The sequence below is a fragment of the Hippoglossus stenolepis genome, chromosome 2, assembly GCF_022539355.2.
Source record: "Hippoglossus stenolepis isolate QCI-W04-F060 chromosome 2, HSTE1.2, whole genome shotgun sequence".
NCBI classification, from domain to species: Eukaryota; Metazoa; Chordata; class Actinopteri; order Pleuronectiformes; family Pleuronectidae; genus Hippoglossus; species Hippoglossus stenolepis.
In genome coordinates, this window is record NC_061484.1 from 23,848,506 (window position 1) to 23,871,379 (window position 22,874).

At 44.3% G+C, this 22,874-nt stretch overlaps 2 protein-coding genes across 4 annotated transcripts in view; one reads left to right on the plus strand and one right to left on the minus strand.

Moving 5' to 3' along the window:
* The first annotated feature begins 264 nt into the window (after positions 1 to 264).
* On the plus strand, positions 265 to 17,652 carry stox2a (storkhead box 2a). Of its 3 annotated transcripts, none has more exons than XM_035145671.2 (4): positions 265 to 821; positions 9,867 to 10,019; positions 12,345 to 14,868; positions 16,696 to 17,652. In XM_035145671.2, the coding sequence occupies exons 1-4, from the start codon at positions 449 to 451 to the stop codon at positions 16,895 to 16,897; spliced, it is 3,252 nt and encodes a 1,083-aa protein (XP_035001562.2). In that variant the 5' UTR covers positions 265 to 448; the 3' UTR covers positions 16,898 to 17,652. The 3 variants fall into 3 exon arrangements, with proteins under 3 accessions (XP_035001562.2, XP_035001569.2, XP_035001579.2); XM_035145678.2 differs by lacking the exon at positions 265 to 821 and adding an exon at positions 7,146 to 8,472; XM_035145688.2 differs by lacking the exon at positions 265 to 821 and adding an exon at positions 7,146 to 8,188.
* Positions 17,653 to 20,859: 3,207 nt separating this feature from the next.
* tll1 (tolloid-like 1) overlaps positions 20,860 to 22,874 on the minus strand; it is a 44,085-nt gene continuing 42,070 nt past the window's right edge. Inside the window, exon 22 of the mRNA XM_035181870.2 lies at positions 20,860 to 22,777. Coding sequence (XP_035037761.1) covers positions 22,643 to 22,777 — 135 coding nt within the window. The 3' untranslated portion in view covers positions 20,860 to 22,642. The remainder of the gene's footprint in view (positions 22,778 to 22,874) is intronic.

A 22,874-nucleotide genomic window follows, 5' to 3' on the forward strand; every position in this document is an offset into this window, starting at 1 on the left:
TTTCTCCTCTGGGACAAAGTTGATGTTTCATTGCATCATGCAGGTGTTTCTACATTTATTTCTACATATCAGTGTTGACACAACCCTCTGAGTTTTTGAACTTACTGTTGCATTTAGATTCTGACAGAAAAAATAGGCTGACTTTGGTGGAAAGTGGGAGTTTACCAGTGACACGTGAACGCAGCACTGTTGAGTGTTTTGCAGCAGGTCTGGATCCTGGTTCTCTCTCCTCTCTCTCGTGTCATGTTTCCCACTTCTCTCTCTTCTCTGTCTTCACGCATCGCACCTGACGCTGGAGACGTCGCGCTGCACGGTTCGGATCACTTTGTTTTGACCTGCTTCTCTGTTCCTGAAGTTTTACTCAGATCAGGTTCAGTGTTTGGATTAAATAAAAAGTATCTGCGCCCTCCTGAAGGACCAGGATCCATGTGTAAACTCTGACGCGTTCATGGAGAAGTTCCTGCAGATCGCTCCTCACTCCCTGGCTCTGGTGCTGTCTCGGGTCTGCAGGGGTGATGAAGAGGAGAATAAAGATGAAGAGGACTCGCCATCATCATCATCATCATCATCATCACCACCGCTCTCGGTTACTTCACAGCATCGCACCGGCTACGAGGTCTTCGCCAGTTTCAAGGCCGTGAACATGCAGCATTTCTGGAACCAGGCTCTGACGCGCGCCCTCTCTGAGATCCTGTTCCTCGGCTGGATGGACGAACATGTGCTGCTGGTGCAGGGCAGAGAGGCTCATCTGCAGGTGCTCAGGAACGGCTGGACCAGGAGGACGCTGAGGCCCCCACTGGGCTTTGACATCAAGTGCATGGGTGGGTATGTGTGGGAATAACAACAGCACCAGTACAACCAACTGGGACAAGGGTAAGAGTGTGAAGTTGCACAGGCATTGAGGAAAAGTTCAAGAAGTTTGTTTAGAGGCCATGATGGAAGCTGTGTGGGTGATACAGGCTGAACTCTGAGACCTGGACAAGTCTGACTTGTTCTCAGGATGGAGGCAAAGTTTAGTTTTTCTATTTTGTTGAGTTTAGAGATTCAGAATGAGTCAAAGGTCAAAATCAAACAAAAGTCAAAATTCAGTCAAAATTAGTAGATCTTTGCCTCTGTGTGTGCAGTATGTTAAAAGATATGATCAGGTTACATGACCGTGATATCTGTAGGGAATAGACTAAATAATTGAGGCAACATACTGTATCAACTCTGGTCACTGTCGAGCCAGCTCATTCTCTGGATATAATGTCTCCGGCTGTAGGTTTGACTCTTGACTTATATGAGACTAGTAATCGAATTTGAAGGTCTTATTTCTGACCCTGAAAAGTCCTATAAAGGAACAATGAAAACAGCATCACTGAGTGAATTATCTACTTCTTATTCCTGTGCATTGATGGACTTTCTGCAGTACGTCCAAAACATCAGAAACACAGACTTGTAAGAAGAGCTTTACAATAATGTGACACGAACATCGGGCTAATGACTTTCATCTTACTCATGAAGACGAGTCATGAACCAAGATATTTATAAACAGTATCTGTCACTAAGAGATGCTCAGATCCAACCTTTTCTCCTCCAATACCTCAAATCAAAATATCAATATGGACTATAGATAGAGTAACTGCATGCTTTTTTCAAATTTATAATCTGGATACCTCGTTGGAATCATTTTCAGGTGCAATCGACAATCTGCCAAGAACTAATTAATGCCATTTAAAGTGGAAACGCGATAATTTACACTGACACTGATTTAAAAAACAGTTTCTAGGGTGGATTTTTCAATTGATGCAGATCTGGTGTCCATCAGAACCTTGTTTTAACAGTTTGAACATGTGACCACTGTTCTTATTCCTGCAGTTTCTCATTGTTAAACCCCCAAAACACACAGCTCAAGGTCCACTCACTTGGTTATTGTGGAGCTTTCAAGCACAGGCCTCAGCTATGGATGTTCTAAGCTCATCACATTTCATCCTTGCTGACTTTTTCTGTCATAGTTTGTGATGCTGTTGTGTTTGATAATCTCAACTCCTTCTTTTGACGTATTTAGTTTGTGTTTCCCGAGAGTTCTGCTGGTTGATTCATGCCACAGCACCTCTTTAATTGTTGGTTAACTCTGGTGATCCACACTAGACCTTATGTGACACACCGGAGGTTTTCTTTTTATATAATATCCCGTGTCTGTTGGTGATTACAGGAGTCCCTCTGATGATGATAGGAGTTCAGGCAGCATCCAACCTTTTAATCTCACCCACTTGGTTCAAGGTCTTGATCTGAGTTCTAATGCAAGTTCAACATTCCCACGATCCTACTCATCCTCTTCTGACAAGGCCGTAATTCATCGTATGTGCTCGTACAGGTTTGGACAACCTGAGTCTGTCAGCGAGTTTAACCGCTGCACTCGTCATACTGGCCTCACAACTTTCTGTATCTGTGTGTGTGTGTGTGAAAGAGGCGTGCAGATGTCATGGATCATAGATCACATCTTATTTATATCTGTTTCACAATATGATTTCAGATTAGATCATCTATTAATACAGTAGGGATGATGATGATGATGAAGATGAGGGAGTCAAACACTTGTTATTCTTATTTGTTCAGTCTATTGATCATTGTACGAAGCTGACTGACACACTGCATTCAAACAAAAGCGCCCTGCTTTTGTATCATTAATGCATTAGCCCCACATTTGGAGGGGACAAAAGTAAAATTGCTGGGATTTTTTAGCAGGACAGTTCTAGGTTATTTCATGCAGCAAGTGCAGTATACATGTACTATATAAAATGCCTGTGTTAATATTAACAATGGGTTTAGGGTGTAGTGTGTTGCTTGTTGTGGCAGAGTCACAGAGAATCATACCCGAACTCTGCATTTTAGCATCTTTCAGCTCATCGTTTTGTTTGTTCGTGGGTCCGCTGCTGTTTCTGGCAGCAGCAGGAAGTTTTTGTTTCTTAGCGACGAGCTGGTAAACTCAGTAGAGCGTTCAGCAGCTGAAGTTCATTCTCATAAGAGTTGGCGCAGACCAAAACTGAGCAAAAAGGAAAGTTTATGTTGGTCTTGCATCGCTCCAAATAAAAACCACAAGAACTTTATAATGAGTGATTGTGTGTCAGTGTTGTGTTGAAGACACATCGCACTGCAAACAGGTGAAGTGCTGTTACACATCTATAAATAATTCAAACTGATTACTCTCAAGCAGGAATTTTAGATTTGACAGTTTGGACTTGTGTCTCCGTCTGCGAAGGCAAAACATGGTGCACACTCCTAAACTCTTCTATGGCTCTGTGTACATTATCATATGTCCTCCTCTGAGCTGCTAGATGCTGATGTATAGAGAAGCTGCTCTACCTTATGGTCTGTTATAGTCCAAAGTGAATCTTAAAACAGATTGTGATGGTGTGAAGCAGATTTTCTCTGTGTCGATCCATCAGAGGAGGTGGCGTCGCTTCACAGACACTACTGAAGCAAACACCGATAAGCTCTGGAATGTTTGTCTTATAGCTAATAACTCACCAGACTCTATAATGCCTAAACCAACACAGCTTATATGCTGTTGTGTTTTTTTTTTCCACAAGTAGGTCCATAACCTTGTATAGATATTAGCTCAGAAATCTGCTTGGATCAGAAGCAATATTGAAAAGTGGTTTTGTTGTGTTGCATTGCATGTACCAGCCAGGAGGTGTTTTTCATACTCACTTGTGCGGCGACCAGGTTGGGTAATAAATCTTTAGTTTATTAGTAACTTGTGTGAATTTAACTGGCAGTTACATTTGAACCATTTTGCCTCCTTGAAATCACCTGTTTGTCAGATCGCTGTGGATTTCGTTCAGCTTAAAGCATCAAGAAGTCTCATGTTTTCAGTTTTTATTCTTATGATAAATATGTTCTTGAGAATTGATAAAAGTTTGCACATGAAATCCATTACTGCGTGGAAGTTGTGTGGATAATTGTCTTAGCTGTGGTGTCAAAATGTAGTTTGCACACATAGCACAAGAGCTGCAGTTTCACTTCGTCCGGATTATCCACCAAACCGCCAGAGAATGTTAGATCCGGGCTGAGACCCCCCCAAAAAAACTAGCTGGATTAATACATTTACACACAAGTTGAGGATTTTCAACTGTGTGGAAACAAAGTGTGTGTTTTTAATACTGACAATTCAATCTGATTAACTGAGGGACTTTGTATCCGCTGGGCAGCCGATAAACAAAGGACTGGGAGGAGTGTGTGCTCCCGAGGAAGGAAAAGTGGGACATTTGTGCAGGAAAACACTTCTGCATCGCATTCCCTGCCATAGCTGACTGCTCCACTGGACGGAAAGGGAGGGCCCCAGCAGAGAATCGGGGGAAATGTTAGACACAGCGGAGAGATTTGTTGCCGTATATCTTAATGTCAGATCAGGATGTGTTATAGTCGGCTTGTTGTGCTTTTGTCTTTCCGCTCAGTGTCTGGCCTTCTGGCCTGGAGAGGTGTGTTTTCAGAGATGTTCCACTGGAGGGCAGACCACCAGCAGAGAGTGGAGGTTGGCTGAGGTTGTTACAGGTCACACATCCGTTAGTGCTGGACTGCTCATAGTGGCTAACTGCACACACAGCAGGATATTATTACCCTGATGTCCTTATGTTCATATATTCAGCTGTATTCCAGTACAGGTCCACATCACTATCAAAATAGAATAAAACTAAGAATATAACAAAATACGGAACAATATAAAACAAAAAACACACTTTAGAATTTGTTGTGTGTGACTTGTCCGTCTCAGAAGCTGGAACAGAGTATAATAGATGTATAAATAATATATAGGATTTATCATGCATGCAGGGTTTACTTTCATATTTTTTTCCGAAATAAAGGTTCTGACCGGTAATAGTAAGCTAAATTCGTAGGCTACGTCATAATGTTCTGTTCGCATACATCCAACCTGCTTTAGATTTTACTCCGAGCTGATGTACTGCACCCGAAAGACATTTGTTGAACACAACATGAAGACAACACAATGTTGTTTTTGCGTCATCAATGTCAGCTAGTGGTGTGGCACTGTATGCCAATTAGCAGACGTTAGCATGCTAACACGTTGGTATTTGTATCATCAAAAGATTGCAAGCTAGTAGAATGACGATAAGATGAACTGCCATTACATTTTGTACTTGATGAATCCTACCAGCTATAGTCGTCCTCTGACTTTTCCAGCTTCAAGTTTAAGATCAAAATACTTCTATGACTACTGACATTCCCATTAGCCTCAGCTACATGTTGTGTTTATTGCTATATTAGCAAATGTTAGCATGCTTGAACCTGCTAACACATCAGCAGGTGTGAGCGTGTTAGCATGCCCGTGTTAGCGTTTAGCTCGAATCCCAGCTGCGGCCAGGTACAGAGCTGCAGCTACACACTCGGTCTCGTTCCTAACTAGGTCATGGACTCTTAAGACCGTGACGCTTGGTAAACCGAAGCAACGCGGAGCACATCAATAATAAATCGTATTAATCTCCTCCAGGGCTACAACGTACAAATTATATTTAGCATCAGGTTAATTGCTGGATATTTTTCTCAAATGATCAAGGAGCGTTAAAGATTATAGTGAAAAATTTAAGCTATAGGTCCCCGACAGCGATGTCGTCAAATATGATGAACAGTTTAAAAACTCCGACATTTCATTCACTGCCACGTGTGTCAAGGAAAAGCTGCAGATTTATTCATTTGAGAAGGTGAAACCAGTGAATGGAAAATGACTGAAACGCTCGATCAATTATTTAAATGCTTGCTGATTCATTTTCTGCCGATTGTTGACTCAATGAATAAGCTAATCGTATATATCCGCTCTAAATGCCTCACATTTAACGTAACCAGGACTTTTCAAGCAGCAAATATTGAATTGTGGTCCCCGTACACCGATGGCCTACATGTACGTATATCTTTTGAAGCCTCTCCACTATCAGGACGCGATGCTCGTTTCCCTCTGTTGGCGTACTTGTATTTTAACGGAGCGCGTCGGAGAGGCGTCAGATTTCCAGCGGTGCCGGAGCGTTTCCTCCGTCCGTGCAGCAGACGGTCCGTCCTCGTCTGTGTGGCGTCTGTCTGCTCTCCCGTCCCCGGCAGCGGGCTCTTTAAGGGGAACGGGCACTCGGAGGTAATGGCTATGAGATCATCGGCTTGCGTCGTCATGGCAACAAAGGATGTTGCAGCACTACTGAGAAATAAAATGGCCGGCGCGGTGTCGCTCTCTCTCTCTCCCTCCCTCCCTCCCTCTCTCGTCCTCACCCCTCCTCCCCCCTCTCTTTCTCTTTGGTATCAGTGAACTGGAGCAGATTGGTTGTGACACCGTGCCCCCCCCACCCCCCCTCCTCCTCCGCCCGTGCCCCCGTCCTGCCCTCTCACTTTGCCCCATTATTCTGTCCCTGCAACTGTCCATTCACACTCCACACATGTGAGTCAGCAGGAGTCTGCGGCGGCTGCCACTCCGGACACGATTCAGGGTGATGCTTTTTGGGGGTCTTTCCTTTCCTGCTGGGAGTTCAGCCGCCGTCCACACAGGGAAGTTACAGGGAATCAACCGGGGAAGCACTGATGATGAAGGAAAGCACAGTTTCATAACGGGTCCCCTCGGATGTGGCTTTAGATTGGGTCAGGTGAGACACAAAGGAGGAAGGATGCTGGTTCGAGGGCCTCCTCATCCCTCACTGGAGCAGGGAGGGTGAGGAGGGGTGAGGAGGGGTGAGGAGGGGTGAGGATGGAGATTTGGCCACAGACTCAGACCTCTTCCATGAACAATCCATTCAGGGCTGGATTTTATTATTTATCCAAGTGTGTGTGTGTGTGTGTGTGAGCTGATATCTGCTCTCCTCTCTCTGCCTTATGCATGTCCTCGATCTCTCTCACTCTCACCCCCCCCACCAACTCCCCCAGCCTCAATCACCCAGACACAGACGCATGCATGCTCACGCAGGATCGCGCGCAGCAGGCGGGTGCGCGCATACACACACTCTCTCTCCCTCTCCTTCTCTCTCTCTCTCTCACTACACACACATACTCACACACACCCTTCCTGGAGGTGCTGGGAGCAGCTGCAGCATTAGCGTTGAGAAAGAGGAGTTTGCATCCCCGCCACCCCGCCACCACCTCCCCCCCGCCCTCCCTCTGTGTTAATGAATGGATGCTACGGCGATCGGCGCGGGAGCTGCGTCCGTCGGATCGCGGGAAACGGTGGATATCTATTCTTGAATTTATTTATTTATTTATTTATTTTCTACGCTCTCTCCATTTTTTCTCCTCCTCCTCCTCCTCCTCCCTCTCCCTCTCCTCCTCCTCCTCCTCCTCCCCACCCCTCTCCTGGCGTGCTGTTGTCGAAAAGGACGATGGGGTCTTGCGCTTGAAATCGGATAAAGATGGAGGTGAACGTGGCGGCTCCGGAGCTCGGCGTACTACGGAGGTTCCGCCGCACATGAGGGCGGATGGAGCTGTGATTTCTGGGGGGGGGTTTTCACAAGCGGGATCTTTTGTATTTTTTTTCCCGGGGATCGGGCCGAGCTCTCCTGTGGTGAATTGAGCTATTGTCGAGGACTGGGCCTCTGAAGCTTTTTTTTTTTTTACATCTTTGACCATCCGTCCATCCCCCTCCTCCTCCTCCTCCTCCTCCCGCCATTCCTCCCCCTCCTCCTCCCTCCTCCTCCTCCCCCCTGCTGCTTTCCACTCAAAAAGGAACAAGTGGATCCCTAAACTGAAATCTCCCCTCGCCGTCCTCCTTCACTCCCAATGCCCCATTTCCCTCATCTCTACCCCTGCTGCCCCCACCTCCTCCTCCTCCTCCTCCACCACCACCACACTCTCCTCCTCCCTCCTCCCACATCAGAGCGGCTACGTAATGTGCCTCCCTACGCATGCAAATGGGGATGCTACAAATGGTGGCTGGGACTGATGCCGATGAAAGGGTGATGCCTCGCGCAATCACCTCCACCTCCTCCTCCTCCTCCTCCTCCACCACCACCACCACCACCTCCGCCGCAGATCAGCCTGGGAGAAGAGCCCAGCAGCCGAGGACCACCGCCCGCAGTGTGCACACGCTCGTTTGCAGCTCGCAGCCCGTGGATGTGGATGAGACGCGTGCGTGAAGGTGCACACTGGTTCCTGCCATGTCCGGTGTGTGATCGCTCTACCGGGACGTTCTTACTGATGCGGGGGAGGCACTGAGCCTGAGGTGGGTCGACCTCCCCCTGCACACCCCCCCCCTTCCCTTCCCTCCCCACCTCCCGCCTCCCTCTCCACCTTACCCCCGGAAGCCCCCCCAGGGTAAAGGGGTCACGATGAAGAAGACCCGCAGCAGCACTGTGCGGCGGGCCTGGCCCAGCTCGGAGCTCGCCGAGCGGCCGCCGGAGCACAACCTCTCCCGGAGCGAGAAAGACATCCGTGTGCAGAAGCAGCATCTTCCTCCCCCTCCTCCTCCTCACTTCTCTCCGTCCCCGCCGAGCTATCGTGTGCCAGGTGAGTCAGACACGCCCACCCGGACAGGCTCCGCCCTCGCCACGCAACACAACCCAGGTTGCGGTGACACGCTTTGATTCCTGGGGTCAAAGGGCAGAGTTCAGAGTGGACGATATTTACTGGTCTCTCTGATTTCAGGACATGTTTCTCCATCGACCCACGTTACCCGGGATAAACCCACTTGTTCGTGCATGTAGATTTCTGCCATTTACACGTTTTTGTACGATTTGTAATGTTTTCCTGAATTCCCGAAAGGCCAGTAGTATTTCATTTTCCACGTTTGTGTTTGTTGAGATTGCAAAATCGCTTTGAGGCCATCTCATATCAGGAATGGTCCATTTTATTATCCGTATTCCGTCTTTCTTGCTTCATTGTACCACTGCAACCCCATTCCTACACTCCATGGAGATTTGTACACTCCAGAAAAAAAAAAGAGAAAAAAACATAGTAGGGGTAGTATTATTTTCTTCTCTACCGATGCGCTGGCAGATTTAGCTTTTTTTTCATGTTTACCAGGAACCAAGCAAAGCCTTGTAAAGCCACATAAAGCTTAAACGGCTGTGATACTAAGCAGAGATAACGTCATCGTGTTGCTTAACCGACCATTCAGCTGAGAGCGGTGAGGAGGCAGGGCCCTGCACACGCAGCACAGGTGAAAGGGCCCACAGCACTAATGGGCAAGAGAACTTTCAGATGAATTCTGTTCAACTGCTGCCGAATACTAGAAAACACGAGCAATTAGAATTACTGACAGATGCAAATCAAGAAATGGAAGACAGGTAGTCAGAGTTTGTGCTCGGTGTTGTGTGGTTCTCTGCCGATCACCAGATTTAGGTCAAAGGAGAGGGTGACTACTGCACAGATGCTGCAGCGGTGGATTCAGTGCGTTGCCTCACAACCTTTCAGTGGGGCAGATGTTTCCTCTCAGAGGGGCTTGAAGCCGGGCCGGCTGGTTGTAGGATGATCTCACTTCTCACTACTGCTGACAGTAAAGCCAGCTTAATTCAACAAAGGCTACAGAGCATTTCTGCGTGTAAGCTCTGAGCATGGAGCCAAAGTCGCTCATATTCTGTTTCATTTCAAACACTCTGACTCGCGTGAGCGTCCGTTCTCCTGTTTGTCAGATGAGATCACGTGAGTGGGGAGGAAGATTCAGGTGATCTCACACTACGGCTGCTGCAGCAGCTGCCTTGTTTTGCTAACCTACGAGAAACGGGAGGAACGAGAGGCTAAGGAAGCAGGGGGAGGAGGGGTGGAGCCGTTCCAGGCGGCGTGCAAACTGCTGCTGTTTGACCATTACATCATAGCTTCACACGCTGCACCTGCTGTTCATTCATGATCTAACAGTTCTCCTCCTCCTCCTCCTCCTCCTCCTCCTCCTCCTCCTCCTGCAGGTGACGTGTCTCCGATCAGTATGTCACCCATCAGCCAGTCACAGTTCATCCCGCTGGGGGAGATCTTGTGCCTGGCCATCTCTGCTATGAACTCTGCCCACAAGCCCGTCAACCAGGAGGCTCTGGTGGAGCACCTCACTGCCAGCTTCCCAGGTACAACCCTCTCTCCCTCTTCCTCACACGGGACAAAACGCAAACATGCAGAACATTGTGGGGTTTTAGCAGCTTCAATAAAGTTAATACAAGCTATTGTTGTGTATCTTAACTTGGTTTGTTTACCAGCTTTTTAATAATCGCCCCTTTACTAAATTCTCCAAGCAAAGAATGTGCACAGTTATGTTTTATATTTTAAACACATCTACTGGAGAGACCAGCTCCAAAGAGCAAAGTCAAGATCTGTCTCATTTAATCGCTTCCTGTTTCAGAGATTAATCAGGAATTGAGATTTATTAGTGCGTTAATCTTACAAACAACATTAGAATGTTTCAGGAGGAATAGAGCTGAAACGTTTAGTCAAATAATCAATGAATCGATCAACAACTATTTTAAAAAGCAGCGCTGCCTCTTGCTTTCTTCTCTAATCATGTGTTAAGCTGTTGGTTGAATAAAACAATCACTGTTTTTTGACATTTACAAGACAAACGATTAATCAATTGAAGCCCTGAATGATGGGATGTTGAATCCTCAAAACAATGTTGGTGAAACAAACTCAAATGTACTAACACACAGTGAACATCCTTGACTCACTGTCTGATCTTCCTCTACGATTTTCTAACTTTAAATTCCATTCTGTTTGTTCATTTTCTTCACAATTGACTTATAAATGTGGATTTATGCGACACTGACTTTGATACAAATATTTATGATTCTCTACGTGGATGATCCAAACCTTTATCAGTTTTTCTACACTAAACAAAAACAACCAGAGCAGCATTAATTGTTCAATTATCCAAACCGTCCTTTAGTTGTTATTATCACATTATCGCTCATAGAGAAGCTGAGGTTTTTTTTTAAAACCTCACCAGACCTTTGTGATCACAGATCTCACAAAGTGCAAGATGAATATTTCTCTTTTTTCTTTAGTTTTTTAGGATCTGGGCTTTTTTTTTATTGTCTTCAAATTGTTGCTATATTAAACAAAATGTCCACAATGTGAACTTATAGGTTGCATCATTCCTGTGTAAAAAAAAAAAAAAACCTTACACAGGGGTGATGTAATGTCAGGCAACACATGGCCTCACAAGACTGGTTATGAATGGTGTTGAGTTAATTTACAGGACATGAACTACGTCTGAAACTGGACTGATTGGTTTATCTATTCCAACACGGATGAAATCTTAGATCATGTCCTGATGTCGGTGTAACCCTAGATAAACAAACACACATGGTCGTATGGGTGCGAGGGGGGGCTGAGGTAGAGGTCAATCAGAGAGAAGGAAAAACCTACTGATGTTGTAAAATATGCACAAATCAGATTTTTGATAATAATTTTCTAGTGGATTATAAAACAATTTAAAGGACAATTTAAAGATTAAAAAATTCACTTAAGAGCTTTTAATAAGATCCCCACCAATGTGTTTTATCTGTGTCATGGTTGCACAGCCGAGCTATGTTTAAACAAACTGAAGTTTACTTTAAATTATGATATAAGCGAGAAAGAAGGCACTAATGTACCTTTTATACAGATGTCCCTGAAACATGTATTTCAGAAAGAAGGTAGCATGAGATATCTAGAATATTTCAATGCTGGTGCATCAATAAAAACGTGGCAGCTTTGTTTTGGAAATTTACTTCAGGGTTGGCATCGTTTGGCTTCAATTCAAATATTGGAATAGAAGATGTGTTTATGTATTTATACAGTTTGTGATACCATCATACAGTTTGTTCCTGTGTTAGTCAGAGGAAATGTGACAGGTAAATATACAGGGACTTTGTTTTTGATGTTAAACAATACGACAGAAAAGCTGCTCATCAGAAGGATTTTACCTCTATTTCCATGAAAGATCTGATTTGTCAGGTTATTTATACTCTGATCTTTTAAATCCTCTAATGATCTTTTAATAATCTGCCAAAAGCTTCTTATTCACATTATAGTAACTTATACTAGAAGTTATATTCCCATAATAACCTGAAAGAATCAAGGAATTCCTTACTTCACCCTCTCTCACGCTGAAATAAAGTGTGAGAGTAATTTTAATATTCTCCACCAGGTCTTATTTACTTAAAATAACCAAACAGTCATTAATTGTTAAAATAAAATGACTTTTTTCATATTTGAAAGATTGTTTATGACTTTTTCTTACAATCTTTTTGAAATGTTTGTTTGAGGATCAGCCATCTCTTTTTATTTTTATCTCCTAATTCTTCCAAGGCAGCAACAAATTTGTCAAAAATCCCTGTAATGAAACTGTTATATTATAAATCTCACTGTCGTAAGATAAGTTTATAAAACTGTGCGTGAATGTGTGTGTCCTGCAGGCGTGCCTACACCCAGCTCTGAGGTTCTGCGACATACCCTGAACATGCTGGTGCGAGAGCGGAAGATCTACCCAACTCCAGAGGGCTACTTCATCGTCACTCCCCAGACCTACTTTATCACCCCCTCCCTCATCAGAACCAACAACAAGTGGTATCACCTGGACGATCGGCTGCAAGAGCGCCAACCGCAGCAGCAGCAGCAGCAGCAGCAGCAGCAACCTCAGCAGTGCACTTCGCCTCCGTCTGGCAACGTCACGCCATCCACTCACCTGAGAGAGAGGCCTCCTCGGAAGAGCCACGGTGACTCATACAACTCGTACCGCGACGAGCCCACCAGACTTCACGCCTCTGCGCTCCAGAGTAAGTCACCGAAGGAGCACAGGGGAGATTCGTATCAAAGTAAGCCACCCAAGGACCACGGCGGCGGGGAACCTCAACCGAGCACGACGGCCAAGGAGCACCGAGGAGAACCGCCTTCGTACCCCCACCCCCCACTCCCCTCCCCTCCTGTCCAGCAGAAATCGCCACCTCAAGAGCCAGCCGACAAGAGCAAAAGCATCACTTCTTTCGCTTATAAAACTGACACTCTGACCAAAAAGAAAGAAGGAAGTGGTGGCAGCGGAACTGGCGAGAAGCAATCCAAGAGGTTTGGACTCAGACTCTTCAGACTGAGTTTCAAGAAGGACAAAATGCGGCAGCTGGCCACCTTCTCAGCCCAGTTCCCCCCGGAGGAGTGGCCTCTTCGTGACGAGGAAGTGCCAACCACGCCCATTCCCCGCGAGGTGGAGATGGAGATTATCCGCCGAATCAACCCTGACCTAACAGTGGAGAATGTGGCAAGGCACACGGCCGTGATGAAGAGGCTGGAGGAAGAGCGTACGCAGAAGAACAAGGTGGGGTCGTCGGCCCAGCACAGTGCGCGCAGCAGGAGAGGGAGGGGCCACCGGAGGGCTCCACACGGTAAGTCCCGCTCTCATAGCAAACCCCGGACCTCTAGGGGGGACCCGTCTGAGGGTTCAAACTGGGACCTCGTGTTCATGGAAAGAGATTACCGCTTCTTCAGCCACTCGCTCGTCCGCTCGCCTCGGGAGGCCATGTACACGTTGGAGCGCAGGCGGAGTGGTGGCGCAACGTATCTGGTCCACAGCAACCCCAACATTACTGAATCGTCCTGCCCTGTTACCCCTGAGTGGGACGTGTCTGGGGAGCTGGCCAAGAGACGGACGGAGATGCCCTTCCCCGAACCGTCGCGCGGGACGTGCCAGTCCAGAGTGCAGAGAAGTCACAGTCACAATCAGGACAGGAAGTCGCGTCACGAGAGGTCCGATCAAGCTAAAGAGCGATCTCGGTCAATGGACAACTCCCTCAAGGGCCTGTCGCTGGGTGCGCCTGAAGACTTCGACCCCAGTCTGGAGGAGCGTAGTCACTACTACACTGATGATGGCACCCTGCGGGCCACACAGAAGTCCTCCCACTACTCAAGGATCATGTTCTCTGCTGCTAAGTTCCACTCTGACTTTAATGTGCCTGATATGGGGAAGGGGAGTTTGGACGAGTCAAGGATTCGGAGTACAATAGAAAGGAACAAAAGCAGAGACAGCTTGCCTACGTACAATGAGCTAATGGGACTTTCTCCTAAGCCCTCAACAGATGAGTACTTCCAGTGCAATACGTCAAACGAAACAATCCTAACTGCCCCTTCGCCTCAGGCAAAATCAGAATATGACACATTAACCTCATCAGGGGGACTCCGCAAGGGCTCTCCGGCTGACCGCCAAACGCCTCACCTCACCTCTCCTCACACGATGGAGTACAAAGAGGACTTGTCGGCAGCGAAAGGACAGAACGGCTCGGTGCGACTGACGCCGAGCCAGACGCCGGAGCCCGTGCAAAATGCCCGTTTGACGCCACACCAACACAACGTGGATCCCGGAGGGGGAGGAGGCAGCATGGTAATCAAGAGGAAGGAGATCTTCAGCAAGGACACTTTGTTCAAACCTCCACACAATGCCTTGTCCACAGGCTACGTGGACAGCAGCTACACCAAGTCCGGCACATTGCGGAAAGCCTCACATGCCAAATCAACAGAGGCCCTAGACAATCCTGAGCCCCAGCAGCCTTCCAATTCAGCCACTTCCTCCGCGTCACCCGCAGTTTTACAGGGCTGCTTAGAGCCAATCGTCCCCTCCGCCTCCTTTGACTATTATAATGTATCGGACGATGAGGAAGAGGAAGAGGCAGAGGAGGACTCGCACAAAGAGTTGGCGACGACGGAGGACAACAAGGACCACGGGGAAGGGGGTGGGAACGGCGGTGGCGGCGGCGGCGTTGGGGAGGGAACCATGCAGTGGCTCCTGGAGCGTGAGAAGGACCACGACCTGCAGCGGAAACTGGAGACCAATCTGACCTTACTCAGCCCCAAGGAGACGGAGAACAGCAGCAGTCAGAAGTCGGCCCACTCTGCCCGTCTGGACAGCATGGACAGCAGCAGCGTCACGGTGGACAGTGGATTCAACTCCCCCAGGTACGAACAGAAAGAAATCACCTGTGTAATCACATAAAACTGCAACTTATGGTGTGTTTTAAATAGATCAGTTATAAATATTGCCGTCAGACCAGGTATTTACACACACGTGTCAAGGCCAAATAATCAATTTCATATTTTATCCACCTATTGAGCTGAAGTTTCTTCACTGTGGCTGCTGATGCTCCCAAAGTGGAACGATAGACCCGCCCATCACAAAGGAGGATAAAGAGGCAGATTTGTGTATTTACAGTCCAATTCAGGTCATGATTACATAAATCAATTCTTTGATCAGTTTAAATCCATGATCACAAATCATAAAACTTCTGTTTGTACCTGTAAAATATTTGTCTTTCATATCTGCCTCATATATCTTAAATTAACTGTAATTATGTAGTTGTTTCAATGGATTGTTTTCTTTATCCCTGTATCTTATATATCTTTTAATTTTCTTTTGTCATTTCAAAGTGTAGGAGCCATGTTTTTTTTAGTTGTATTATTATGATTATTAATAACCTGTCTTGATGTCTTATGTTACATATTCCTGATTTGAACACTGAATAATTAGTTTTACTCTGGATATCATGACTTATTTTTGAAGAGCGTCTTTTAAAGGCTTTTTCCAGTTGTACTATTTAATCACATAAAAAGCAGGTGAATCTCTGCTGAGCAAACATGTCCTGAAATAACAATATCCAAATGTCCATGGTTCAACTCCACCCGGGGACCATTTTACATGTCACCACCTCCTCCCATGTTTCCTGTCCACTTCCTGTCCACTCTTCTCTTTCCATAGAGGTACTGGTTTCATCCTTAAACCACAGTCCAATAATAGTTCTGACAGCAAAGTCCACCTCACGTCTCCACTTCCAGTTTCTTGTTTTCAGTAAATGCTGTGCAGCAGTTTTATGCTCACACTCCACAGCACCAGTTTCGAAAGAACACAACCAAGACTGTCAATTTAATTGTGCTAATTGTCACAATCTGATTCACAGATTATACTTTTATTACAAAGATTAAAGCCTTAAAAAATCAGATTCAAGATGCAAAGTAATAAATCTGCAGCCAAACAATTTAGTGACCAGAGAAGAGTGCAGATCTACCCCCCCCCCACGGTCCAGCGGCCACATTCAAATTCACTAGATACAGATTTTTATTTGGATCTGCTTCAAATTGCTCATAGATATCAGTCCAAACATGCAGGACTTATTTTGATCACGATTCCTCAATTATTCTCTGAGAAATCAAGGAAAAGTTTGGAGAAAATGGCATCATCATCTCACAATGTTAGAGAAAACGTGAAAACGATTTAGGATCTGCAGCAAATTCAATGGGTTCTTCCCTGAGCCCCCAAGTCTCATGGAATCCGTTCTGTAGTTTTTTAAATCCTGCTGACAAACAAAGAAAGAAAGAAAGAAACGGACAGGGGGGTAAACATAACGTCCGTGGTGGATGTAACGGCATCAAATCTGTTGGCCGCTCTAGAACAGAAAGTTAAAAAGTTACTTGAGTTGTGACAAATGAATGAAAATGCTGCTCTGAAGCTGCTGGATGTGTAAATATGTCACTGTTTGTGTTCATATGCTGTTTATGCTGCCACCAAGTGACAATTCCATGGTATTGAAGGTGCTGTTATCTAGTTTTCTTTTAAAAGCGTTTTATTATTCTTAGTAAAAGTTCTTTCCTTTGCCAAAATCTGTTTTAACATCATTTTAATGCATTTTAGTGGGTTTATTTCTTTCCTGCCAAGCTCCACTTACGAATTTCAGAGGCTATTATTAATTCATGGTGTGTTTTAAAAACCTTTATTTCATCTATGTCGTGCAGGACACGCGAAAGCCTTGCATCCAACACATCCAGCATCGTGGAAAGCAATAGACGGCAGAATCCGGCACTGAGCCCCGGCCACATCGGCACCAGTGGTATCGGACTGCCATTCAGCTTTCGCGCCATCCCAGAGCCCCCCACCACGCAGCCTGAGAAACTCCAGAAGTCGTCGAACTGCCTGGCCTCCATCACCAGCGTCTGACGGGCAGCGCAGACTGAGACCGGGGAGGTGGTGGAGGAGAGAGGGAGCGAGGGCGTGGGGGGGTTTCACCATTCTGACCCTCGCTGTCCTCAACCAACACACACACACACACACACACACGAGCATACACATTGAAGAAAAAACACGCACTCATGCTCTCACACACACACACACACACACACACACACACACACACACACACACACACACACACACACACACATCTTCAGACTCCTGAGAATCCATTTACTGGGACTGTTACAAAAACAGGCATGGCTTCAAGAGACTGTTCCCACAGCTTCAAGAACTTTAACTGCAAAAAAAAGAGACGAAATACGACAGAATATCAAGACCACAGTGGGTGAGGACACCTGCCTGAAGTACTTTGAGTTTGGTGACATGGACTCTAGTTCGGCTTATATCAAGATTCTTGATTATTGGTATTGGAAAGTAGTAGACTATAGGATTCAAGTTACATTTGGAAATATCAAAAAAACTTTTTATATTACTTAACAATACATGTCCAATTAAATGTTCTCCTTCCTGAAATAGCGTCGAGTTCTTCAGGACGATTCAATGTATCAGCACAAATGTCCAGACAATAACAGTTGATCCTGAGAACAACGAATGACAGATATAAAAACATAAATCAGCTCAGATTTGTGTACCGCAATGCAAATGATGTATGTATACTCGATACTTTTGATATCCTAATTATTATAATGGTGGTATTAAAGATGCTATGTGACCAAAAACTGATGGTTTGGACAGAATGAGCTGCACCTCACGTCTGCACACGTGCATCACAGAACATCTCAGCACCAGGTCGAACTGGTCTGGAGCTTTTCGTCAAGTCCAGTGATCTTCCTCAGCAGGTTGAGTCTTCTCGGTTGTCGTGGTGATGCCGATGTTAAACTACTGTTTCCAAGGAACTTTTCAATTAGTTGTCTCTGATTGATTTCAAACTATGAACAGGTTTCATTGAGTCTCAAGCGTCGTATCCATATAAACATTTTGGTTTTAAATTGGTAATTCTGAGCTCTGAGCCTCTGTAGTGTAGACGAGGTGAATTATGGGAACTGTAGGCAGCTGTTAGTTCATCCAGTTGTTACAGCTGCAGTTAGAGAGGTTTCTGTTTCTATTTCCATTAGTTAATTGATCCTAAGGAAAATTGCGAAAGCTAAATACAGATACAGATGTGTCATATTTTCAGGTTTTTAAGTAATTATTTTTGTTCGCTTCAGCCATGGTGCACTATGGGTATTGTAGGCAGATGAGTAAACTGTGTCTACAGTTCCTGCAAAAGCACTTTAAAAGCTCAGATCGATGTAAAGTCATTTGTAATGATAGTAATTAAATTTCCATTTCATTTTATACATTAGTGGAAATAGTTTACTGATGAACTGTTGACACTGGGGGTTTGTGCATTAACCACAGTGACCAGGATGTTGTTTCCAGGATGTTTTAGTGTGAAAACGAGGAGTGACTCAACAGAAGATTTATCTTTCACACAGAAAAGCCAGAAATGTCCTGGATCTTGATTCTCAGTGTGAAGATTTGCTGCTTTTCTATGTCATCACATAAATTACATACATTTGCATTTTGAACACACCAAGACATTTGAAAGTCAACTCGGGTTAGGAGACATTATGATTCACACTTGAACTATTCTATTCTACTATTCTAGTCTTTTCTCTCATACGGCTAAAACACTGACTTAAAATTATTGCTGCAATCATTTGGTAAATATAAATATAAGCGACTACACACTAGTGCTCTGAAGGCCTCCAACAAAGGAGCAAACTTCATGCACTTGTGGATTAGAGTGGGAACAATGGGACATTTCCAATGAGAAGCTTTTATTTCAAGACATATTTCAAGTAGATGAACAACTGTTTTCATACGACATCAAGTTTAATTTTGTTTAACATTGCTCCTACTCTAAATACAGGTAAGAACTTTTGTTTTTGTTCATTGAAAACACTTTGAGCAGCACAAACAAGGTTTTGTTCTCCTCAGTTGTTTGGGGTCGATGGTGGAAGTCCCACTGGTGTTGATCTCAAGATACAAAACTAAACTATGCCTAAAGATAGATACAATTATAGGTGAAGTGAGATTGTTTTTGTAGTTTGGGTGAAGTGGCCCTTTACTGAGTGCAGTTCTCCGGACGACCTGTGTGTGGAGACAAAGTTAAAACACTGAAGTTGATCAAATTCAAAAACAGGGTTTGAATTCTAAAAAGTTACACAACATAAACTCCACAATACTTTCTCTAATAATAAACACTTATCAGTAGTATTAAACAAACCTTTAGGAATGTTACACACGCTCAGTTTGGGTTTTCTGTTCATCTCAGCGAAACTCATCTTCTCATGAAGAACCTACCATCGTTAATCGTAAGTAAAGTTACTTGTAAATATAATACTAAAGTTTTATAGTTTTTTAGGGGTAACTTTATATATATATCTACGGAGACCCTGAAGTCTCAAAAGATGATATTTTTTAAAATCTTGTGTGAACAAAATACAAAAGTTGTGTTAATAGTAGTAAAGACGTGACTGATGCTTTGAAGACAACACTAAGTTGCATTTATAGCTTTTAGAAAATAAAACTTGATCATCTGAATTTTCTCGATGCTTTAGTAGAAATCTGGTTCATAAAACACAAACATCTTCTTAAAATAAATATCTTAAGTGCACAAGATAAAAAAAATATAATCTTTTGGGACTTCAGGGACTTCGTACATAGCACTGACCTTTGAAAAGCGCAAACGTGGCGCCCTCTTGTGGGTAACTGATGGTATGACCGTGGCCTGTGAATGTGTGTGTGTGTGTGTGTGTGTGTGACAACTGAAGCTCATCACTCTGATCCTATAGAGGTAAGTGGTTTGTCGTCTGTGTTCACATTGAGTTTCAAATTCGACAACATCAGAGAAAACAGATCAAGACGATAAAAATGAGAAGCGATATAATATAGTTTAATATTTGTCAGTGGAGATTTTACTTCTAATTAACCGGGATTGAAACAGAATAAATCTTGATAGTCTTGAATTTATCAGAAAATTATCATAAAATCTGTCAAAAGGTACAATAGTGTGAGAAAAGTGTGGTTTTATATGAAATAATAAAATAATGACTCTGGAAGATCTGATTGGACGATGTTCACATGGTGTCAGACCATGAGCTGCTCCTGCTGCTGATCTGTGTGTTTAATATTCTGCTTTAAAACCAAATGTGTTTAAATTACAAAGAGCAAAGAGCAAAGAGCTGTATCTCATCGAAGTTGAAGCTTTTATGTGAAAACTGGAAACAAATGACCTGTCAGCTGGAATATGACAGAAACATGTCAATGACAAAACAAAAACATAACATCTGAAAGCTAATAAATGTTTAGTTTTTTAATTTGTGGCACATACATTTCAGAGGTAAGGATTATTTCACAATAAATCAACCTTTTTTTAAGAAAACGTGGAGAAGCAGAACATTTTAAAATCCATAATAACTTTAGGCAAACTCCATCTGCTGAAGAAGATCATGTGACAGGATCAAAAGGTCCAGAACTTTTTTGAGGAGGGTGAAAAGTTTGATGATTAAAATGTATCTTGCAAGTCCATTTAATTTTTTTATTTTAAACTATGAAAACAGAAACATTATTTGGAATAGTTGATGATTGAAAAAATTAAGAATGATATTATAGTTTTTTTCTAAATGTTAAATTTATAACCGTTTATTACTTTATTATTTAATTCTTCTTGATACAGGTGAACAAATATTACAGATGCCACCTCAACACTTCATAGACTCAAAGAACTACTGTGTTGTGAAATTGAATCCAGGTTTCATCAATGTGTTTAAAAGCCAGGATTTGAATCACGGACCAACCGCGGACACTCGTGTTTTCTCATTTAAACCCGTAACACAACATGAAATGTAGAAACAACATAAGACACAGGTTCCAGTTTATTTTTTTACCTGTGTGTATTTTATTGACTGATGCAGAGGACGTCTGCTCAGCGTCTCTGAGCTACAGACACAGAGGTGGAATGATGAAACAGAAAACTACAGTGGGTCAGGGGTCACCTGGAGCTTGGCACGTACAGCAGTGAATGAGTCAACTTATTAACATGCAGCTTACACACACACACAAACTCACACACACACATACACACACACACACATTCACACATTGTTTCTCTACGATCTCCTACAACACACACTTACACATAATGAAGTCAACACAGAGACGATGCATCTGACACTCCTTTAACTTTACAACACTTTTGCTTACACAGGGGAGAAGTGTGCGTTCAGATACCAGGTGGGAAATGCACAAAGAAAAAAAATGACTTTTGTGTATTTGTGTGCATGTAAGCAACGTGTGTGTGTGTGTGTGTCTGAAATTAGCTACAAAAAAATGACATGAACACACATGCACCGTTAAAACACACTATCTCACACACTACACTTCCCATGTATTTCTCTTTTTTTATTTTTGTATTTGTCACGATGAAACCATTCAAGATCTTCACACAAATGAAACACGCTGCCGAACAACCTGGAGAAAAGTCTCCGCTGACGCAGCACGGCCTCGGCCAGCAGACGTTTGGTTCTAAGGCAAAGTTGTAGTTCCACAGGACTAGTGCTGTTGGTGCAGTGCAGTGGCCGTCTCCATTGGAAAGCCTTCATTCAGTCAGTCAGTGTGTTTTTTTGTATTATTTTAGCACCACGGGAATCTCTTCTTCCATCAGACTCCTGTCAGACAGCTGAGAAAAAATATTCCCTTTCCGATATATCCACTTGAAAAACTAAGAATCGTATGGTTACTGGGGTCGACGAGGGAAACATCCATGAAAAACATCCATGAAAAATCAAAAAAAGCAGGACACACGACACAAAGCAAGGCTCACCGTTAACATCACAGATCACTTAGAAAGTCTCCATTTACAGTTTTTTAATCTTTTGTTTCTTTTCCGTTGCACGACGGTCGTCTGGGGTTTTTTTTTAAGCTTTAAGCATAAAAAGGGCAAAGGATGGACCCCGGCCTTTTTTGTTTGTTCTTTTCTCTGCACACACACACACAGACACACACACACACACAGACACACACACACACATACAGTAAACACAGTAGGCTTATACAATAAGACATGACGTAAAATCATCTGCAGCCATTTTTTGAGCTGGGTTCGACGAGACCAGTTCCCAAGGCAAAAAAATAAAAACATCTGTTTTTCCGTCACTGAGGCTGATGAGTCTGATCACAGTACGTCGCACAGTTCAAGGATCGAGGAGCCGGAGGAGACTCCAGGTTCAGCATCCGCAGTTCAAACCTCTGAATATGGATCTAGTGTGTGTGCGTGTGTGTGTGTGTGTGTGTGTGTTTGTAGTCTCCTGTTGTGCAAAGAGAATCTCAGCAAACTGATTGTCTGCGACCCTCTGAACAAAGGTTCGCCTGATGTGCAGTCGTGAAAAGCACATTTCCCCCCCATTTGGAGAAACTCGTATTGATCATCGTTTTGCGTTTTCCTGTTGCGATGACCTGCCGCGCACCCCCGGGTGGAAACACACGTTCATGGAAGTATTGTTTTTCTTCCCCACAAAACGTCCACGTCTCCACAAAAAAAAAAAAACGTCCACGGAAGAGAGGGGGGGACAGGCTGTACTTTTCTCGTTGCCATGGCGAAGGTCAGGGTAACAGTGGCGGGGCTGCGCAGAGGTCAGAGGAGGTCACGGGCCCCGTGTGACATCACTTCCTGGTGTGGAGGCTCTCCTGGAACTTGGTGCTGGTGTAGCGGATGTGGAAGCCCTTCTTGCTGATGGTGTCGTCGCTGTGGAAACGGATCAGCATGGCGTCCCCGGGCGAGTAAATCCCCTCCCTGGGCTGAGGACGGGAGGAGAGAGAGACGTGAGAAGCAGTTTCTCGGACACTTGAAGGTTCACACATCACAGTTTTAACCCATTTTCTACATTTGACATCA

Excerpts from the sequence above, each read along its gene's own strand:
- stox2a (XM_035145671.2), top strand. The coding sequence starts at position 449 with ATGGAGAAGTTCCTGCAGATCGCTCCTCACTCCCTGGCTCTGGTGCTG. Across the intron at positions 822-9,866 it reads CTTTGACATCAAGTGCATGG|GTGACGTGTCTCCGATCAGT; the intron begins GTGGGTATGTGT and ends CTCCTCCTGCAG. Across the intron at positions 14,869-16,695 it reads AGTGGATTCAACTCCCCCAG|GACACGCGAAAGCCTTGCAT; the intron begins GTACGAACAGAA and ends TATGTCGTGCAG.